Below are 22,775 nucleotides of genomic sequence, written 5' to 3'. Positions count from 1 at the left end.
CTACATAAGATGCAGTGTCCTTTGGCGAGTCACTGTTACCTCCGTGCTTAGAAAGCAACCTAAATCACAGCATTCACATTTTACATAGAAGTAAATGAAAGAAGGCATGTCAGAGATATAAGCAGAAACCAGAGCCAAATTGGCCACATCCATCATCATGCCAACTATATCTGCAGGCCAGGTGTACCAATGCCAGGTACTTTACAGTATAGTACTGACTGTACGGATTACAGATCAGCAGGAAGCCATTCACAGATCTGTCCTATCTGCTGCAAGGACCCCTGCAGGCAACCTGTATCAAAGATAAATCATTGTCAGTTGAGTGCCAGCGCACTTTGCATTCACTTCACTTGCATAAGCCAAACAGACTGCCCACAGATGAATGGAACAAGTGAATGATTTATCAGTCGTCATGCTGCTGATAACTCTGCCTGCATCTATACCACATCTTTAATGTAAAGAAACATCCTAAGGTGCTTCAAAATACACTGAAGGAAAGAGACACCAAGCTAGCAAGCCTAAGCCAGCTGTTGCATCTCCTTTGCTACCAATTATGACAGTTGCCTAATTTTAATGGACTGCCGAATTTCTAAAGTACAACGTCCAGCTATAAGTATGCAAGAAGGACCCAGCCACACTGTGTCCTGGCAGCACTTTGTGACACACACACTTGGGCCATGAACCTGAGAAATGGTACTTTTAGGTAGGCGTACCATGGTAGCTTCCTCAAGACTTGCCATCTTCTTACATATCTATCTTCATGTCTTATGGGTAGTGCACACAACATTAAGCCTAACACCAGCAATGGTGCTGCCCTGCCTTCTAGGAAGAATGCCCTTGAGTGCCAAAAAGGATAACTGTCCATCCACCCACCTCATGCAGCTGCACATCTAAAATCAACTATCAAAAAAGGGTTCCAATGTTTACATTAATACTTTTGCATGAAACTCCTTTGACTCCAATAAAACCATGGATAAAAGACTTCCATACGAGGGTGCTAACAACATGTAATATGATTTCACCCCAAGTATGTCTGATAGCTTAATTGATACAGCTAATGACTGAATTGAATTTTAAAAAGATATACAAATCTGGCCATGCAAGTAAATCTTAAATAACAGTATGTTGTAGCATTTGGTTGGATGTTCTTAATTTATAAATGTATGCTCATCAGTGACCCTCATACTGCACATTACCTGAATGACAGCAAGTACTTCTGGCAGTGAATTCTGAGTAGGCTGTACAGGGGGCAGCAGGCAGAAAAGATGGTGAGCAGGAGCATCAGAAAGTAACTGAAGGTCATTAGGGGTGTTCTGTGGAGATTTCAAAAGAAGGTTACTTTTTTAAAAAACTCTAAATAACTTCCACAGCAATGGGCTAACAAACACTGAAGAAAAATAATTAACTGGTGCCTTAAATGTAGAGAAACATTCCAAAGTGCTTAACTCATTATAACCTCTTTTCAACTTTCCAAGCATACACTCTTCAGTGATCATCTAAAAAATGTTCATCCTGGATAATCTAAACATATATGATTTGTAGAGAATCATACTTATGCTTCACAGTATGTTTTTAAGAATAAAGTTGTTTCTTTTCATATTTCAACTTTGCCATGAAAAAGCTAACCAATTGCAAATGACTAGAAACAAACCAAAAATAAGTTACAATAGGTGAACAGGTTCTGCAAATGCATTTTAAAATTTAGTTCTTCCAAGCAAAGAAGAGCATTATTAAACCTCATCATGAGAGTTAGGACATTAGGCTGCAACTCAAGAGCCTCACCTTGTAATGGGATGCCACATACAGAGACATCAATCTCTGCAGGAAGGCCTCAGATGCTTTGTGGTAACAGAATAGTGTGTCCCTGTTCACATAGTAGCTGTAGCAGCAGTTAAGGTAAAAAAGTCTGTGATCATCATCAAAACCTCAGTTTTATTAATGGTAAAACCTGTCCCAGCAACTTCCCAAGGCTCTACTTCAGAGGTGTCCAAACTACAGCAATGGCCTATGACACCAAAAAGCCCTGGCAATCCAACCCGCATAGCCTACCAATTCAGTTCTATCGGCATTTATAATACTCGTTGGTTTATCTTGTTCAAATTTCATTCATTAAAAAGAAAGTTCTCAATGCTGTCGCCTCACTGGGGAATAAATCCTAAATCAAATCAAGATATGTTACTCTCCGCAGTTTCAGATACATGTAAATTAACAGGACCATTGATTTAACTTTGTATGTAGCCCATGCTGCTGCAAGGTGTGCACCAAGTGGGCCAAGACAACAATGCATACAATACGCCTAATTTCAAGGACAGGAATTTCAGTTTCTAGATTTTCTGTTTAATGATATACTGGTTAAAGCCTTTCCCACAACCTCTTGCATGATAGAGGAATTACTGTCAGAATGTAATTAGTGCTCAGGACTGCAGCATATTACAAGACTATAACGCACTTGTAAAAATCCCTTATGGTTTAAGCAATTAGTGTAATTGAACAAATTGCCCCTGTAGACTGCAGTAGCATTTCTGCACTAGATCCAAAAGTAGTCCAGGGCTGGGATATTTATTTATTTACAGAACATACCGTACACAAACATAATTTTATAGATGCACACCTTGCCCTGGAATATCCATGTCTTTTCTAAATCAAAATTTTAGAAGAAATGGTAAGTGTGTTTTCTGAGACCCTGAGAATCTCTCAGATCTCAACAGATACAACACACTCGGTAACTAGAACTCAAACCCAGGAAAAGTAGACACATTTAAATGGATTACGGTGCAACTTGATAACATGAAGCCTGGAGATTATCATTCTGGTTAGTCTCAAGTGCTAACTAACGAGGTTCCTCAGTAATTCTAGCTATGAAAATATATTTAAGATAAACTGAGATTAGCTGGTGGATACAGATCACATGTGTCTGGAAGTGGGCAGCCTGAGATGATTCGGGGAATGTTCAGACAGTCTAAACACAGCAGATCATTCAGCCACTTCTCCACTGGGTCTCCTGGAGCATATCGAATCGCCTCATGTAAAGAAACCTCATGCAGGGACCGCACTGCCAACAAATAAAGACGGATTAGTAATTACAGTAATACCTCATCACTCAAAAAATTATGCTGCGTGTGCTATATTCTCTTTTGCACCTTCAAACAAAGTTCAAGCTATCCAGCAATTCCAGTTACAGGGCTATCTGCACTTCAATCTACCACCTAACCATTACGTAATTTCGCTCAAGAGAGCAGCTGATGAACGTCTATCTTGCCACACTACAAATGTACCCGACAATCACAATATTGCACCAACAGTGGTTATGGACTACGCTACGTTATTCCACAGATTTTAGAAATGTGCCACAGTGCTGGAAAAGGCCATATATAGGCAAGAGGCCTTATGGAGAAATAAACATGGAAAATAGAAACTGTTTTACTACCAAACAATAGATGTATAAATGACATTTAGCACATACAAGTTATAAAGATGAATGAATCACAGTACTCAGAGTGAATGCCTGAAGAACTGCGGTTGAATGACAAAAGCCTGGTCACTCTGATGTATTTAGCTTGTCACAAAAATATATACACAGAAACTCAAAAGTAAACACACTGGGAAAATAAAAAGGGCAAACCCACAGGTTTTGTAAGAAAACCTTTACTATAAATCATACTTACAATTAAACAGTTTTTCTGTAAATATTCTAATAATTCTGTTTTTCTCCAAGTAATATAGTACTATTGCACAGTTGAAGTTCACTTACAGCCTTGCACATTACAAGCTAAAATTAATTAAAAGAGAATTAAACCTGCAACCAAACACTTTGTTCCTATTTAGTTTCTTGCTAAAGTGCCCAATGAAAGTGCTGCTCATCTATTTAAACTTCATAAATAGCCTTGATATAGCAGACCAATACCGGCCAACAGGACAAAGGTTTTCCCCCCTCTTGCTAATTTTCCTCCTTCTGTCCCTTTTCTTAAAATTGCATCACTCTTAACAGAGCCAGCAGATATTTAACTGCAAGGCACATTACAACCGAGCCCTATTCTAACCTCAATCATCATTCCCACACATGGATTTCCAACAGGAGTCACTTAACAGCAAATGACAGTAGCTAAGTTGGATCTAAGCTAAACAGATCAATAAACAAAAAGTGAGAGAGGAAAAATGACCACAAATCCTCCAGGAAGAAAATGAAAGGGGTTTACTGGGATTAATATATGAATATGCAGAAATACATTAAAAGCATGATCAGAAGGCAAATGGAGCCCAAGGGAAAAAAAATCATAACTGCAGATGCAAAATGTAACAGTAAAAGATTCTTTCAGAACTTCAACAGTAAGACTGTGACCAGGGAAGAAGTGAGAACCATAGAAGATGCCAACAGGCTGGAAAAGGATGAGCATAATAAACATTCTGAATGATTATTTCCTCCAACTATTCATAAGGCATGATGCGAACAATATCCCATCCCCACTGATAACCCAAGCAAAAATAGTGATTCTGATATATAGGAGATAGAAATACTAAACAGGCTAAATGGGCTCAAAAACAGTAAATCCCCAGTGATAGATAGTTTTCAGCACTTTGGGGTAAATACTAAGGAGATGTAATATATTTGAGTTTTCAAAAGGCCTTCGATAGTAGACTCATGACTAAGGTCAGAGCATGTGGAGTCAGGGGGCAGGTAGCGGAATGGACAGCAAGCTGTCTACAAAACAGAATACAGAGAGTAGTTGTTAAGGGTAGCTACTGAGACTGGCAAAAGGTGGGAAGTGGTGTTCCACAGGGATTGGTGCTGGGACCACTGTTGTTCACAATTTACATTAACGATTTGGACTCGGGAATCAGAAGTACAATTTCAAAATTTGCGGACGACATCAAATTGGGGGGTGTAGTTGATACAAAGGAAGAATGCGTCAAAATGCAAGATGACGTTAATTAACTTGCAGAGTGGGCGTGTAATTAACAAATGAAATTCAAACAGGTAAAAGTGAGGTGGTGCATTTTGGTAGGAAGAATAAGGAGGTCACATACCTCTTGGATAAGAGTCTATATGGGGTAGAGGAGCAAAGGGATCATGGGGTACAGATACACAAATCATTAAAAGTAGTAACGCAGTTAATAAGTCGATAAAAAAAGCAAACCAAGCACTGGGGCTGATTTCTAGATAGAACTGAGAAGCAGAAGTAATGTTAAACTTGTATAGAACCTTGGTTAGACCACACTTGGAGTACTGTGCACAGTTCTGGTCTCCATATTATAAAAAGGATATAGAGGCATTGAAGGAGGTGCAAAAAAAGATTCACAAGGATGATACCAGAACTGAGAATATATACTTATCAGGACTAAAGAGGTTGGGGCTCTTTTCTCTAGAAAAGAGAAGGCTGAGGGGTGACCTGATAGAGGTCTTTTAAGATAATAAAAGGATTCGATAGGGTAGATGTAGAGAAAATGTTTCCATTTGTGGAGTGTCCAAAACTAGATGTCATCAATATAAGATAGTCACTAATAAATCCAATCGGGAATTCAGGAGAAACTTCTTTCCCAAAGAGTGGTAAGAATGTGGAACGTGTTACCATAAGGAGTAGTCGAGGCAAATAGCATAGATGCATTTAAGAGGAAGCTAGATAAGCACGATGGAGAAAGAAATAGAAGGGCATGCTGATAGGGTTAGATGAAGAGAGGTGGGAGGCTAGTGTGGAACATATACACCGGCATAGACCAGTTGGTCTGAATGGCCTTTTCGGGATGTTGACTCCACGTAAGTCCATCTGTAGTGTAGTCACATCCCTACAAAACTTCAATTTTAAAAAGCTATATAATATAATGTACTAATTACAAAATGTATTTAATCCAGTATTTTTTTAAATAATAAATGCCATGGTAAAAACTTCTACACCATGTTCTTCATCAAGGGTTATGGCTCCATTATTATCACACTTTATGATAAACACAGACATTGAAATTATGACAAGATATAACATCATATTTTGCAGATACGTCTTGGAATCAGAACAAACAAAAAAGAGACACATTTTCATTTATGCCTGTCACTACATAAATTAAACAATAATTCCCAACGGAAGACCAATACTATATGCAATGACTGTAAGCAAGGAAGAGGAGGTTACTGAATTCCCTCTCCGACACTTTTCTTCCAAAAATATTCCAACACTGGGGACAGCACAAGGACACCAATACATAATGCCACAACCTCTCTTGCTGGAGGGGAGAGACAAAGGAGGACAGGAACAGGAAATAAACTGGCACATGGAGAAATTGCCAGTTTATTTCCCGTACCTGTCATGTGTCTCTCAGCACATGCCCAAAACAGGAACCTGCTGAAGTCTGAAATCAGACAGCCCATACATTCTCTTAGCGAAGATGAACCAGCAGGTCTGAAAATATGCAAGTGAAAAAATGAGATTGTATGCCCGTTACCATCTCAAATGAAAATTCCCAAACAATTTAAATACTGACTATCATTTTTCTAATTTTGTTTGACAAACAGGACACTTCATTCAAAGGACTAAAATAACTAAAAGATTAGAATTTACTTATTCATGAAAAAAGTTACTAGAAAGATGAGTGAACAGGTTAGAGCATGAGAAAAGGTAGCATCAATACCTGTACTGAGTTTGGCAGTGGAAGTGGTTTTATTCTCAGCAGTCACATTGACCCGGCTCTGATCATTTTGCTGTCGCAGCTGTTGAATCAGTTTTAAAGAAAGTGAACGACCTGTCCCTTCATACCTGAAAACAGAAAGATTCCAAACCATGGGTTAAAGATACTGTAATAATACTCTAAGAACAGACCATACGAAGGATCTTGCTATCAAGTCCATTAAAAGTGTCTCAATCTTGCTACGCATTTCAAAATTCCATTTTTTTTTTGAAAAAAGCAATCTCAACCAGTGAATTACTGCCTAACTTCAGCATCATTTAGCGTTGCTAAACTCCAACACTATTCCCTGTGTTCTTCCACCACAGTCTGCTAAACCCGGGAAACCCTGTCACAACAAAGGGGTTGTATATCCTTCAACAATAACTTCTGCCTGATCCTGGCACAAGTGGTTATTAAACAACAAGCTTTAATATATTGACTCTCAGCAGTATTATAAAAATTGTCTTCAGATTACATTAAATGACAAGCAAGTAACACAACCTGGTTCCCACGGACCTAAGATGATCAGACTTGGACTCCGTAGGCTGCCTGTGGCTATGGACTTCCGACTGTCCTCTCGAGAGCTCTAACTTTTGGGTGGGAACATGCCTTATCTTTATACTATTTGGCTGCTACATTATGTACGAAAGCATCTCTGGCCTTATCTTCTAGTCATAAGTCATTCCACCGTGCTGACGCCACGTTAGCAACTCAAGATAAGCTGTTCTACTAATGACCTCAAACTTCATCTCTGTTTACAAGCTGTTTGTTCCTCTGAGGAATGCGTAGGTCCTTGGTTACCACATCTCTTGTTTTGGTGTAGACCAACTTCTGATGCCAGCATGTCTCCATAATTCTTACTTGTGTAAGCAATCTCTCAATGTTATCTATTCTATGGAATGTTGGCCCCATATTCCCTGCTGTTAAGCCTGCAAGCTGTCCTTGTTCTCAGAGATGCTGAACCACGCCCCACTCAATATCAGCCTCTTACTAAATGTCTAGGGCGCTATGAGAGCTATCTGGGGTGCTATACCAGCTATACGAAATGGAATACTTGACTATTCCTAGTTTTAAACCATATTCTTACAAACCACATCCCAGTTCAGCCAATGTGCAACATCACCCCACCGCCCCCAGTACTACCAAAGTCCAGCTCCCCCATGTCTTACCAGATCCCCCCCCATGTCTTACCAGATCCCATGATCCCCCATGCTCTAAAATATCTGGTACCAGTAGACCCATCGTTTCAGCCCATTCTTGTCCCATGGAACTTATTTCTTCCTATCTCAACTCTATTTTTTCTCCCCTTGTCCAGTCTCTTCCGACCAACATCTGCGCCTCTTCCGCTGTCCTCCACCACTTTAACCGTTTCCAGTTCCCCAGGCTTAAAAGTCTCCTTTTCACCATGGACGTCCGGTCCCTCTACACTTCCAACCCCCACCAGAAAATTGGAAGCAAAGTTGATGAAATTTTCCAGTTCAGAGCGAGAGCATGAAATGGCACTGATACAGGCATCAATGTATCGGAAAAAGAGGTGAGGGAGGGAACCCGAGTAGGACAGGAACAAAGAATGTTCCACATATCCAACAAAAAGGCTGACATAGCTAGAATCCACACAGGTTCCCATAGCAACACTTTTTCTTCCTTGAACGGAGGCCCAACCAGTCCCCACCCACCACCACCTTCCTCTGCCTGGCTGAACTTGTTCTTACGTTGAACAATTTTCTCCTTTGACTCCACTCACTTCCTCCAAATAAAAGGTATTGCTATGGGAACCCATATGGGTCCTAGCTATCCCTGCCTTTTTGTGGGATACATGAAACACTCTTTGTTCCAGTCCTACTCAGGTCCCCTCCCTCACCTCTTCTTCCAGTACATTGATGACTGTATAGGTGCCGTTTCCTGCTCTCACCCCGAATTGGAAAATTCAATAAACTTTGCTTCCAATTTCCACCCTTCCCTCACCTTCACATGGTCCGTCTCTGACTCTTCCCTTCCTCGACTTCCGTATCTCCATTGGCTGTCACCAATACCTACTCAGCCCACCGACTCCCACAGCTACCTTGATTACACTTCCTCCTACCCCGCTTCCTTTATGGACCCTATTCTCTTCTCCCAGTTTCTCCGTCTCATCTGTTCTGACGATGCCACCTTCCACACCAGTGGTTCTGATACTTTTTCCTTTTTCCTCAACCAAGGATTCCCCTCCACTGTAGTTCACTAATGTCCTTTAGGGAAGGAAACCTGCTGTCCTTACCCGGTCTGGCCTATATGTGACTCCAGACCCACATCAATGTGGTTGATTCAAAATTGCCCTCTGAAATGGCCTAGCAAGCCACTCAGTTGTAAAATCTCGCTAAAAAAAAGTCATAATAAGAATAAAACCGGACGGACCACTAGGCACCGGACACGCCAAAGGCAAACCAAGCCCAGTCGACCATGCAAAGTCCTCCTCACTAACATCTGGGGGCTTGTGCCAAAATTGGGAGAGCTGTCCTACAGACTAATCAAGCAACAGCCTGACATAGCAATACTCACAGAATCATAACTTTCAGCCAACATCCCAGACTCTTCCATCACCATCCCTGGGTATGTCCTGTCCCACCGGCCGGACAGACCCACCAGAGGTGGCGGTACAGTGATATACAGTCAAGAGGGAGTAGCCCTCGGAGTCCTCAACATTGACTCTTGACCCCATGAAATCTCATGGCATCAGGTCAAACATGGGCAAGGAAACCTCCTGCTGATTACCATCTACCGCCTTCTCTCAGCTGATGAATCTGCCCTCCTCCATGTTGAACACCACTTGGAGGAAGCACTGAGGGTAGCAAGAGCAAAGAATGTACTCTGGGTGGGGACTTCAATGTCCATCACCAAGAGTGGCTCGGTAGCACCATGACTGACAGAGCTGGCCGAGTCCTGAAGGACACAGCTGCCAGACAGGGCCTGTGGCAGGTGGTGAGCGAACCAACACGAGCGAAAAACTTACTTGACCTCGTCCTCACCAATCTACCTGTCGCAAATGCATCTGTCCATGACAGTATTGGTAGGAGTGACCATCGCACAGTCCTCGTGGAGACGAAGTCCCGTCTTCGCATTGAAGACATCATCCAACATGTTGTGTGGCACTACCACAGTGCTAAATGGGGTAGATTCAGAACAGATCTAGCAGCTCAAAACTGGGCATCCATGACGCGCTGTGGGCCATCAGCAGCAGCAAAATTGTATTCCAACACAATCTGTAACCTCATGGCCCGGCATATTCCTCATTCTACCATTACCAACAAGCCAGGGGATCAACCCTGGTTCAATGAGGAGTGTAGAAGAGCATGCCAGGAGCAGCCCCAGGCGTACCTAAAAATGAGGTGCCAACCTGGTGAAGCTACAACTCAGGACTACACGCATGCTAAACAGTGGAAGCAACATGCTATAGACAGAGCTAAGCGATTCCACAACCAACGGATCAGATCAAAGCTCTGCAGTCCTGCCACATCCAGTCGTGAATGGTGGTGGACAATTAAACAACGAACGGGAGGAGGAGGCTCTGCACACATCCCCATCCTCAATGAAGGCAGAGTCCAGCACATGAGTGCAAAAAACAAGGCTGAAGCGTTTGCAACCATCTTCAGGCCAGAGTGCCGAGTGGATGATCCATCTCGGCCTCCTCCCGATATCCCCACCATCACAGAAGCCAGTCTTCAGCCAATTCGATTCACTCCACATGATATCAAGAAACGGCTGAGTGCAGTGGATACAGCAAAGGCTATGGGCCCTGACAACATCCCGGCTGTAGTGCTGAAGACTTGTGCTCCAGAACTAGCTGCGCCTCTAGCCAAGCTGTTCCAGTACAGCTACAACACTGGCATCTACCCAACAATGTGGAAAATTGCCCAGGTATGTCCTGTCCACAAAAAACAGGACAAATCCAATCCAACCAATTACCGCCCCATCAGTCTACTCTCCATCATCAGCAAAGTGATGGAAGGTGTCATGACAGTGCTATCAAGCGGCACTTACTCACCAAATAACCTGCTCATCGATGCTCAGTTTGGGTTCCAGGACCACTCGGCTCCAGCCTTGGTCCAAACATGGACAAAAGAGCTGAATTCCAGAGATGAGGTGAGAGTGACTGCCCTTGACATCAAGGCTGTATTTGACCGAGTGTGGAACCAAGGAGCTCTAGTAAAACTGACGTCAATGGGAATCAGGGTGAAAACTCTCCAGTGGCTAGTTATACCTAGCACAAAGGAAGATGATAGCGGTTGTTGGAGGCCAATCATCTCAGCCTCAGGGCATTGCTGCAGGAGTTCCTCAGGGCAGTGTCCTACGCCCAACCATCTTCAGCTGCTTCATCAATGACCTTCCCTCCATCATAAGGTCAGAAATGGGGAAGTTCGCTGATGATTGTACAGCGTTCAGTTCCATTCGCAACCCCTCAAATAATGAAGCAGTCCGAGCCCGCATGCAGCAAGACCTGGACAACATCCAGGCTTGGGCCCATAAGTGGCAAGTAACATTCGCGCCAGACAAGTGCCAGGCAACGACCATTTCCAACAAGAGAGAGTCTCACCACCTCCCCTTGACATTCAATGGCATTACCATCGTCGAATCCCCCAACATCAACATCCTGGGGGTCACCATTGACCAGAAACGTAACTGGACCAACCATATAAATACTGTGGCTACAAGAGCAGGTCAGAGGCTGGGTATTCTGTGGCAAGTGACTCACCTCCTGACTCCCCAAAGCCTTTCCACCATCTACAAGGCACAAGTCAGGAGTGTGATGGAATACTCTCCACTTGCCTGGATGAGTGCAGCTCCAACAACACTCAAGAAGCTCGACACCATCCAGGACAAAGCAGCCTGCTTGATTGACACCCCATCCACCACCCTAAACATCCACTCCCTTCACCACCGGCGCACAGTGGCTGCAGTGTGTACCATCCACAGGATGCACTGCAGTGTGTACCATCCACAGGATGCACTGCAGCAACTCGTCAAGGCTTCTTCGACAGCACCTCCACCACTTAGAAGGACAAGAGCAGCAGGTAAATGGGAACAACACCACCTGCACGTTCCCCTCCAAGTCACACACCATCCCGACTTGGAAATATATCGCCGTTCCTTCATCATCGCTGGGTCAAAATCCTGGAACTCCCTTCCTAACAGCACTGTGGGAGAACCTTCACCACACAGACCGCAGCGGTTCAAGAAGGCGGCTCACCAGCACCTTCAAGGGCAATTAGGGATGGGCAATAAATGCCGGCATCGCCAACAACGCCCACATCCCCTGAACGAATAAAAAAAGTCCTCTACCACGTCCATCCCATTTCCTGCACTTTTGCCCTCACCCTTTCCCTTCCCTCCCAGAACCACGATAGGGTCCCTCTCATCCTCACCTACCACCCCACCAGCCTCCACATTCAACGGATCATCCTCCACCACCTTCAGCACGGTGCCACCACCAAATACAGATTCCCCTCCCCTTGCAACATTCCGAAGGGCCCGCTCCCTCTGCGACACCCTGGTCCACTCTTCCATCACCCCCAACACCAGCTCTCCTTCCCACGCGAGCACAGGAGATGCAACACCTGCCCTGTCACCTCCTGTCTTCCCACCGTCCAGGGCCCCAAACAATCCTTCCAGGTGAAACTGTAATTGAAACTTGTACTTCTTTCAATTTAGTGCACTGTATTCACTGTTTTGCAGTCTCCAGTACACTAGGGAGACCAAACGCAGACTGGGTGACTGCTTTGCTGAGCACCTCCGCTCAGTCCACAAGCGTGACCCTGACTTTCCAGTCGTTTGCCATTTTGATTCTCTGTCCCACTCCGACATCTCTGACCTTGGCCCCTTACACTGTTCCAATGAAGCTCAACGAAAGCTCGAGGAACAGCACTTTACAACCTTCCGGATTCAACATTTATTTCAATAACTTCAGATCATAACCACTGCTCCCAATTTTTCAGACAGCAGGTGCTGGTAATGGTTCTGCTGATGCCATTTACAGCTCCTCTAGATTCATCTTTTGTTTCTTTACTTGTCCCATTACCACCCTCCTTGTTTTGCACCATCACCCCTGCCCTCCACCCTATCAGAGACCTTTGCTTTTATTCTTTCCTCCTCACCCTCCTCCCCACCCCCCCCACCTTTTGCCTGGCTCTGTACTTGCTTAAAAACTGTTAAATCTTCAACTTCTTCCAGTTCTGACGAAAGGTCATTGATCTGAAATGTTAACTGTTTCTTTCTCTACAGATGCTGACTGACTTGCTGAGTATTTCCAACATTTTCTGTTTTTATTTTAGATTTCCAGCATCCGCAGTATTTTGCCTTTGAGGTGTCCACCTCTAATCTGTTACATATTCCTCAATATCTTCCTGTGCACTTTAAAAAATATAATTATGTACAAAGGCAAAAGAACAAATAGCTTAAGTTAGGCACTGCATAGAAAAATGGATTGCCAGAATACCAGTAAAAATTCCAGAAAACCATGAAAATTGCAATTTCACTCATATCATGAGTGTCCTGATAATGCAGTTATGGAGCACAGATCACTAAATCAAAAGTATATTCTCTCCATAAGCAACACTATGGCAGAACAGCTAGTATATTTTTTTAAAAACTCAAGGTCAGTGTTAAATTTGGGTGCATATATAAAATCTAAACAATAAACAGTTATTTCACAAATGTTATTGCCCATTACTGACTTGTGTTCAAACAGTTGCAGCAACTACATATATATCTGCTAAGTATTAGCCTACTGCAGGTTACCCAGTCTAAAATAATTATCCATCTGCACACTTGAGTCAGACTGATGCACAGAAATAGTTACAGCAAAATCTGCTCCCATTAGGATTAACTGGAATTTGCAATTGGAGATCTATCTGGAGGTTGACTTGTATGAAATATTTTACACAATGCTCCTATTCTATAATGCAGCTTCAGGCTATGATCCAATCACATACCCATTTATAGTGGAGGCCATAAAGACGAGGTAGGGTCCCAGCAGTTTCTTCACCAGTGGGAGTGGGATGGCAGCTGCCTCATCAATTACCACCAGCTCAGCCTGACCCAGTTTAACTGCATCTGCAGGGTGGATGTACTGACAAGGGAGAACAATAGAAATGCTGTAATTCCATGATTTTACTACACACATGCACTACTAGCAAAAAAAAACGGCATCAGCTAACATGGTCAGTCAGTTTTGTAGGACAAGAAAGGACCAATGAAATGAACAAAGCCCCGTTTACCTGGATGGTCTGCCTGTGCTCTTTATAGATATTAACTCGAACCACAGCTTTGTTGAACTCTGGATTTAAGGACTGGATTATTTCATAGTCCAAGTGTTCCTGAAAGAAGGAAAAAAAGCAGTTACGCAAACACTTTCAATGAATTCAAAACAGATAGTGCACAAGTCCTCATGGAGACCAAATAAAATTATTACTTTTTTTTTAAAAAAGCAATAGAACTTTGGTAAAAGGTTTGTCAGTCATTTCAGCTGCATTAGCCAATCACCTGTGCATATCTTGGAAAAGGTTTTACTGGATACTTGTCATTTTTTTTAAATTTCATTCAATGATATATATGCAAGTCTTATAACCTACATAAATATTCTTGGCTATTTGAGGAACAAAATGGCTCATCACAACTCAGATGGGCTCACTCTCTTACCTGATACTGTAATGCATCAAACCCCTTAAAAACAAATTCAAATAGGGTGTGTAAGTTGTCCGGACTTGGTGAGGTGACAAACATATTGGAATATCTAAAAACAGAGCAAATACACTCATGAGCCATAATAATTTTCAATCGATATTTGACATACATTAAGTTTAAAGCCTTGGATCCAGTATCATTGGGTAATAATGTGAAAATAACTAACTTTGAATGTTCTTTGCAGGTTTGGGCTTTACAATATTTAAATAATCAGAACAGAACAACACATTTTGCTTAAGACAATCTGAGTAATTAAGTGCACAACACATGGATTTTACTTATTCTGCAAATAGTAGCCTCCATATTCAAACCTCAAGGTTTCAATGGTCTCTAGTGTCCATCAATACTATGGTACAAGAACATGCACTGGTCGTTAGGAAGTTAGAAAAAATTCTAACGGCCAAGGTTCATTCTAGATATGTGGCAAGGTTTACGGTTTTGATGACAACACAAAGAATTGCAAAAGAAATGTTAATTCCTGACAACAGATTTCCATGACTTCTGCCATTATCATGCCCACAACTGTATGGATTTCAGTACAATTATGTCAGGAGTTTAATATTGCTTCCATATGCTTCTTCCATAGCCACACCTCCATTATAAAGCTACATATTGTAATCTTAAATAAATTGAACAAAATACCAGTTCTGATTCACAAGCTGCATTATCACATCGCCAAGGGGCATAAGTTTCTCTTCCTTGTCCAATTCTTTTTAGAAAATAAATCACTGTCTTGCTGTTGTCTATGATTGCACTGCAAGATTTTCTACAGAACTTGGCTCAGTAAAATATTGGTTTTGGTTAGGAGACAAATCTTTCTGCACAAATGACAGCGCCAACTGGCTGCAATTCCACAAATTTAGTGCATGAAAGAGAAATGTAGCATCCCCTGTTGTCAACAAAAATTCACATTACAAGCCAAGTTTCCAGAGGATCAATTCATTGTTTTTTTCCAAACTGTGTTTGAATCAAAGGGGGTTAAAAGGAGAACCAAAGATTGAAAACAGCTATATAAATGCCTTCTACGAACCACCTACTGCAATAATTTAACCTCCAGAGCAATTTACATTTAAAATCCAACATTGTTCATATCACTTCTCATTTATATTCAGAATTCTTACCTTTTCTCCACTAGACTCTGCTCCAAGTTTTCTACATTACCATTATTTTTTATGCCATTCGAAAACACATTAGCTGTTTCTTCAACCCAGCACAACTATACTGCATATACCCACACTTCAGTGATTTTTTTTCAGCCTTCTAGCATATACAACAGTATTGGATGAGTCCTTTTCCAATCTCATAAGTCAACCTTTACAAGAAAATGCTGCATTACTTGTAAACTCCGGTATGCAAGTAGCATTACAACTGTTCCATTGCCATTTGAATTGAAAAGCAGAGAAGTTATGTTAAACTTGTATAGAACCTTGGTTAGACTACACTTGGAGTACTGTGCACAGTTCTGGTCTCCATATTATGAAAAGGCACTAGAGAAGATGCAAAAAAAATTTACTAGGATGATAACAGAACTGAGAAGTTATACCTATCTGGAAAGATTGATCAGAATGGGGCTCTTTTCTCTAGAAAAAAAACGAGGAGTGACCTGATAGAGGTTTTTAAGATTATGAAAGGGTTTGATAAGGTTGACGTAGAGAAGATGTTTCCACTTGCAGGGGTGTCAAGAACTAGGAGACGTAAATAAAAGATAGTCACTAATAAATTCAATAGGGAATTCATGAGAAACTTCTTTACCCAGAGAGTGGTTAGAATATGGAACTCGCTACCACAAGGAGTCGTTTATTTCTTTTTTTTAATTCGTTCATGGGATGTGGGCATCGCTGGCGACGCCAGCATTTATTGCCCATCCCTAATTGCCCTTGAGAAGGTGGTGATGAGCCGCCTTCTTGAACTTCTGCAGTCCGTGTGGTGAAGGTTCTCCCACAGTGCTGTCAGGTAGGGAATTCCAGGATTTTGACCCAGCGACAACGAAGGAATGGCGATATATTTCCAAATCGGGATGGTGTGTGACTTGTAGGGGAACGTGCAGGTGATGTTGTTCCCATGTGCCTGCTGCCCTTGTCCTTCTAGGTGGTAGAGGTCACAGGTTTGGGAGGTGCTGACGAAGAAGCCTTGGCGAGTTGCTGCAGTGCATCCTGTAGATGGTACACACTGCAGCCACAGTGCGCTGGTGGTGAAGGGAGTGAATGTTTAGGGTGGTGGATGGGGTGCCAATCAAGTGGGCTGCTTTGTCCTGGATGGTGTCGAGCTTCTTGAGTGTTGTTGGAGCTGCACTCATCCAGGCAAGTGAAGAGTATTCCATCACATTCCTGACTTGTGCCTTGTAGATGGTGGAAAGGCTTTGTGGGGGGGTCAGGAGGTAAATCACTCGCCACAGAATACCCAGCCTCTGACCTGCTCTTGTAGCCACAGTATTTATGTGGCTGGTCCAGTTAAGTTTCTGGTCAATGGTGACATCTAGGATGTTGATGGTGGGGGATTCGGCGATGGTAATGCCGTTGAATGTCAAGGGGAGGTGGTTAAGACTCTCTCTTGTTGGAGATGGTCATTGCCTGGCATGAATGTTACTTGCCACTTATTAGCCCAAGCCTGGATGTTGTCCAGGTCTTGCTGCACGTGGGCATGGACTGCTTCATTATCTGAGGGGTTGCGGATGGAACTGAACACTGTGCAATCATCAATGAACATCCCCATTTCTGACCTTATGATGGAGGGAAGGTCATTGATGAAACAGCTGAAGATGGTTGGGCCTAGGACACTGCCCTGAGGAACTCCTGCAGCAATGTCCTGGGGCTGAGATGCTTGGCCTCCAACAATCACTACCATCTTCCTTTGTGCTAGGTATGACTTCAGCCACTGGAGAGTTTTCACCCTGATTCCCATTGACTTCAATTTTACTAGGGCTCCTCGGTGCCACACTCGGTCAAATGCAGCCTTGATGTCAAGGGCAGTCACTCTCACCTCACCTCTGGAATTCAACTCTTTTGTCACTGCTTGGACCAAGGCTGTAATGGGGTCTGGAGCCGAGTGGTCTTGGCGGAACCCAAACTAAGCATCAGTGAGCAGGTTATTGGTGAGTAAGTGCCGCTTGATAGCACTGTCGACGACACCTTCCATCACTTTGCTGATGATTGAGAGTAGACTGATGGGGCGGTAATTGGTTGGATTGGATTTGTCCTGCTTTTTGTGGACAGGACATACCTGGGCAATTTTCCACATTGTCGGGTAGATGCTAGTGTTGTAGCTGTACTGGAGCAGCTTGGCTACAGGAGCGGCTAGTTCTGGAGCACAAGTCTTCAGCACTACAGCCGGGATGTTGTTAGGGCCCATAGCCTTTGTTGTATCCAGTGCACTCAGCCATTTCTTGATATCATGTGGAGTGAATCGAATTGGCTAAAGACTGGCTTCTGTGATGGTGGGGATATTGGGAAGAGGCCAAGATGGATCATCTACTCAGCACTTCTGGCTGAAGATGCTTGCAAACCCCTCAGCCTTGTTTATTGCACTCACGTGCTGGACTCTGCCTTCATTGAGGATGGGGATGTTTGCAGAGCCTCCTCCTCCCGTTAGTTGTTTAATTGTCCACCACCATTCACGACTGGATGTGGCAGGACTGCAGAGCTTTGATCTGATCCATTGGTTGTGGAATCGCTTAGCTCTGTCTATAGCATGTTGCTTCCGCTGTTTAGCATGCATGTAGTCCTGTGTTGTAGCTTCACCAGGTTGGCACCTCATTTTTAGATATGCCTGGTGCTGCTCCTGGCATGCTCTTCTACACTCCTCATTGAACCAGGGTTGATCGTCTGGCTTGTTGATAATGGTAGAATGAGGAATATGCCGGGCCATGAGGTTACAGATTGTGTTGGAATACAATCCTGCTGCTGCTGATGGCCCACAGCGCCTCATGGATGCCCAGTTTTGAGCTGCTAGATCTGTTCTGAATCTATCCCATTTAGCACATTGGTAGTGCCACACAACACATTGGATGGTGTCCTCAGTGTGAAGATGGGACTTAATCTCCACAAGTACTGTGCGGTGGTCACTCCTACCAATACTGTCATGGACAGATGCATCTGCGACAGGTAGATTGGTGAGGATGAGGTCAAGTAGGTTTTTCCCTCGTGTTGGTTCACTCACCACTTGTCGCAGGCCCAGTCTGGCAGCTTTGTCCTTCAGGATTCGGCCAGCTCGGTCAGTGGTGGTACTACCGAGCCACTCTTGGTGATGGACATTCTGTGCCCTTGCTACCCTCAGTGCTTCCTCCAAGTGGTGCTCAACATGGAGGAGGGCTGATTCATCAGCTGAGGGAGGGCGGTAGGTGGTAATCAGAAGGAGGTTGCCTTGCCCATGTTTGTCCTGATGCCATGAGATTTCATGGGGTCCGGAGTCAATTTTGAGGACTCCCAGGGCCACTCCCTCCTGACTGTATATCACTGTACCGCCACCTCTGGTGGGTTTGTCTGGCCGGTGAGACAGGACATACCCAGGGATGGTGATGGAAGAGTCTGGGACGTTGGCTGAAAGGTATGATTCTGTGAGTACAGCTGTGTCAGGCTGTTGCTTGACTAGTCTGTGGGACAGCTCTCCCAATTTTGGCACAAGTCCCCAGATGTTAGTGAGGAGGACTTTGCAGGGTCGACTGGGCTTGGTTTCCATAGGAATTTATAATTGAAATGGTTGACCGGAAGTGCATAGTTGTAAGGTGTTTTAATATATCGATATGCATTCAAGCAGCTGAAATTTCAAAAGTCACAGTTTCTCTTCCCACCCCCATATTTTTTTTCAATTAGAGATTTAAAATTATAGGACGTCATAACACAGAAAAATGAAGTAGCAGATCAAACACTTACCCAAATGCCACTGCTCCTGCAATAGCCAGTCCCAATGCAGCAGATTTACCACGGCCTCTGGCAGCAGTTAAAGCAACAGTGCTTCTGAGCGTCTTCTCGGAAATAGCTTCAACGAACTTCAGTACTGCTTTAGCCTGATAAAGACAAACCACTGCATTGGTTCACTTGCAAACAAAAGTTAATAAAGCAGTGCAAAGACTGGTGCCCCATTAAGAGTCCCCATAGCTGTCTGCAAACTGGTTATACTTAGGTGTTTCCAGTAGTGATGTCTATTTAAAAATACTTGAAGTAGTACAAGGCAAATGGACAAGGTAGAAAAACAGCCGTACTGGAAGTGTCAAATAAAGCAGCACAGATGGCCAAGCATGGACAGTTTGTTGCAGTTTGTCACATCCATTTGGCTAACACAGGATGGATGGCTGCAAGAACAGGAATAAAATTACATTTTTAAAGTTACTACAGAGCAGGTGCATCATTTCTTAGATGTACACCATTCACAGTATGCTTTCCACAAACAAACACTGTCCAACAAGGAGCGGACAATGCTGTAATAGAGAAATAAAGTTTTATATAAATCCGTAATAATTGCAATAGTTAAAAAAGGATTAATCTATTTACACAAGAAAGCAGCACAAATTTACATCAGTCAACCGGTAAAAAATCTGCTGCATTATTCTATAAGCTCCATGCCACGGTGCATTAAAGCATTTTCAAACCAAAATTTTGTGTCACTTCTGTACGAACCTGCTCTGTTGTGTTTATCATAACAATGGTAGTTTTCAATTAAACCTATAGGATGAAAGTTCCCAAATTTTCAACATTAAAATGGTTATCCATCACTCTGTTTCACAAGGAGCACAAAAACACAACAGGGAAGAGACTCATCAGAATCTACCCAGTCTAAATATCGCAGTCCAAATCACCACTACATATAAAATCAGGTCTACAAAAAAAAGTATTCCTCAAAAATGTATAAAACAAAAATGAGAATCAGTTTCTATTTAACAGAAATACACTGCACTTCAATAGTAACAGGGTCCCCTTTCTTACCTGATCGAGTGTTTTGCAGCCATCAATAAGTACTCCCACTGGTTGAGTATCATGTAGAGATTCTTTAAGCTCCTTCAATTCAACCTCTCGAGGCGTTAGGCTTTCCTCCTTAAAAATGATGTAAATACATTGACAGGTATATTATTACTGATGTACAGTTTAGTTAAAATTCTGCACATAATCAATTGATGAACTCAATTGCTAAACAAATTTCCCTGCACTGCTTCTTCCTATGGAATCAGAGGTTTTATAAGAACAGGGGTTGAATGCTAAGTAATATTACCAGGGAAATTGATTTACCAGCATTGGAAAAGCTCCGAGACCTGAAAGCACTGGGAAGGAGGTGCTGGGTCCAACAATAGTGGGATGGGATCTTAGGGTTTTAGAATGCTAGAGATCGAGGTTCCAGGAATAACAAGACAGGATTTGGGATCACAGGGAAAGCAATCCCAGGATTTTAGGGCACTGGGACAGTTCTGGGATCAGGGAGAACAAAAAGTGCGGTCTGGAGGTTTGAGAGCATTAAAAGGGGGTCCCAGGATCTGGGAGTGGGGGGAGGGAGCAATGCGGGGGGGTGGTGGTGTCTCGCAGTATTAGCGGTTACTCAGATCTAGCAGTATACTATGGAGGGGAGAAAAAATAAGGTTTCACATTATATATAAAAAGTTATTAACACCCTTCCCCCTCAGATGTGATGTCATGTCCACTGTAATCCTAGAAACCTAAGCCATCCCATCACAAGCCATTGCCGCTCATTTAAGGATATTTAAGCACTATAGTTAACAAAACCAGTCAAAACCACTGCTTTTCTTGATATATATCAATGACTTGGACTTGGGTGTACAGGGCACAATTTCAAAATTTGCAGATGACAAAACTTGGAAGGGTAGTAAACAGTGAGGAGGATAGTGATAGACTTCAAGAGGATATAGACAGGCTGGTGGCATGGGCGGACACGTGGCAGACGAAATTTAACACAGAAAAATGCGAAGTGATACATTTCGGTGGGAAGAACGAGGAGAGGCAACATAAACTAGAGGGCACAATTCTAAAAGGGGTACAGGAACAGAGAGATCTGGAGGTATATGTGCACAAATCATTGAAGGTGGCAGGGCAGGTTGAGAAAGCAGTTAAAAAAACATTCGGGATCCTGGGCTTTATAAATAGAGGCATCGAGTACAAGAGTATGGAAGTCACGACAAACCTTTATAAAACACTGGTTCGGCCACAACTGGAATATTGTGTCCGGTTCTGGGAACTGCACCTTAGGAAAGATGTGAAGGCCTTAGAGAGGGTGCAGAAGAGATTTACTAGAATGATTCCAGGGATGAGGAGCTTTAGTTACGTGGACAGACTGGAGAAACTGGGGTTGTTCTCCTTGGAATAGAGACGATTGTGAGGAGATTTGATAGAGGTATTCAAAATCATGAAGGGTCTAGACAGAGTAGATAGAGAGAAACTGTTCCCATTGGTGGAAGGTCAAGAACCAGAGAACATAGATTTAAGGTGATTGGCAAAAGAACCGAAGGCGACATGAGGAAACATTTTTTTACACAGCGAGTGGTTAGGATCTGGAATGCACTGCCCGAGGGGGTGGTGGAAGCAGACTCAATCATGGCCTGCAAAAGGGGACTGGATAAGTACTTGAAAGGAAAAAATTTGCAGAGCTACAGGGGTAGGGCGGGAGAGCGGAACTAGCTGGATTGCTCTTGCATAGAGCCGGCGCGGATTCGATGGGCTGAATGGCCACATTCTGTGCTGTGACTTTTCTATGATTCTATGAAAACCTAACTTTTATGATCTCCAAGACTTACCGTGGATTTAGGTGGGACAGGTTTGATGTTGAGAATGTGGCTAGAAAGCGGCAGGATGTCCAGCTGATCATTTATCACAATACAATTCTTACAGGATGCCAGAGAAAGTATGAATCTAGTAAAATGGAATAAGTAACAAAGAAAATTGACTGCTAATAATAAACCAGTTCTCAACATTTAGATTAAGAAACCAGTAAATGAGGGAACAGTGCTGTCAATATGAAAAACTTACCTCCCTCCTCTTCTCCCCACCTGTATAAATTGCACATCTTTCACATTTACCAGATTTCAACCATTTGGATGCGAAATGGAAGTTAAACATTGGGAATATCAAAGCCATCATTTCCACCCAACAAACTACGTACCCTCACCATCGATTCCATCCCCCTACCTGACCACTGTCTCTGGCTTAACCAGGCTATTCACAACATCGGCATCTTATCGACCCAAAGCTGAACATCAAACCCCATATTCTCTCCATCATAAAGACCACTTACTCCCTCCTCCGTAACATTACCCATGTCCACAACTGCCTCAACCCATCTGCTGCTGAAACCTTCATCTATGCCGTTGTCACCTTCAATTCGACTATTCCAATGCTCTCCTGGCTAGCCTCCTACCCTCCACCCTGTAAACTACAACTCATCCAAAACTCTGCTGCCCGTATGCTGAA

At 43.1% G+C, this 22,775-nt stretch overlaps 1 protein-coding gene across 1 annotated transcript in view; it reads right to left on the bottom strand.

The window, feature by feature from the left end:
• nat10 (N-acetyltransferase 10) overlaps nucleotides 1-22,775 on the bottom strand; it is a 130,434-nt gene that overhangs the window by 18,306 nt on the left and 89,353 nt on the right. The window contains exons 7-16 of the mRNA XM_067994028.1: nucleotides 22,103-22,217; nucleotides 20,289-20,396; nucleotides 19,239-19,372; nucleotides 14,326-14,419; nucleotides 13,905-14,003; nucleotides 13,620-13,756; nucleotides 6,619-6,743; nucleotides 2,902-3,052; nucleotides 1,783-1,879; nucleotides 1,197-1,313 (exon numbers count right to left, since the gene is read on the bottom strand). Of these exons, the coding sequence (XP_067850129.1) occupies nucleotides 1,197-1,313; nucleotides 1,783-1,879; nucleotides 2,902-3,052; nucleotides 6,619-6,743; nucleotides 13,620-13,756; nucleotides 13,905-14,003; nucleotides 14,326-14,419; nucleotides 19,239-19,372; nucleotides 20,289-20,396; nucleotides 22,103-22,217 (1,177 nt within the window). The remainder of the gene's footprint in view (nucleotides 1-1,196; nucleotides 1,314-1,782; nucleotides 1,880-2,901; nucleotides 3,053-6,618; nucleotides 6,744-13,619; nucleotides 13,757-13,904; nucleotides 14,004-14,325; nucleotides 14,420-19,238; nucleotides 19,373-20,288; nucleotides 20,397-22,102; nucleotides 22,218-22,775) is intronic.

Source organism: Heptranchias perlo, chromosome 12, assembly GCF_035084215.1.
Source record: "Heptranchias perlo isolate sHepPer1 chromosome 12, sHepPer1.hap1, whole genome shotgun sequence".
Taxonomy (NCBI): domain Eukaryota; kingdom Metazoa; phylum Chordata; class Chondrichthyes; order Hexanchiformes; family Hexanchidae; genus Heptranchias; species Heptranchias perlo.
The sequence above is the reverse complement of the archived record's forward strand: the minus strand, read 5'-3'. Positions and strand labels throughout refer to the sequence as shown.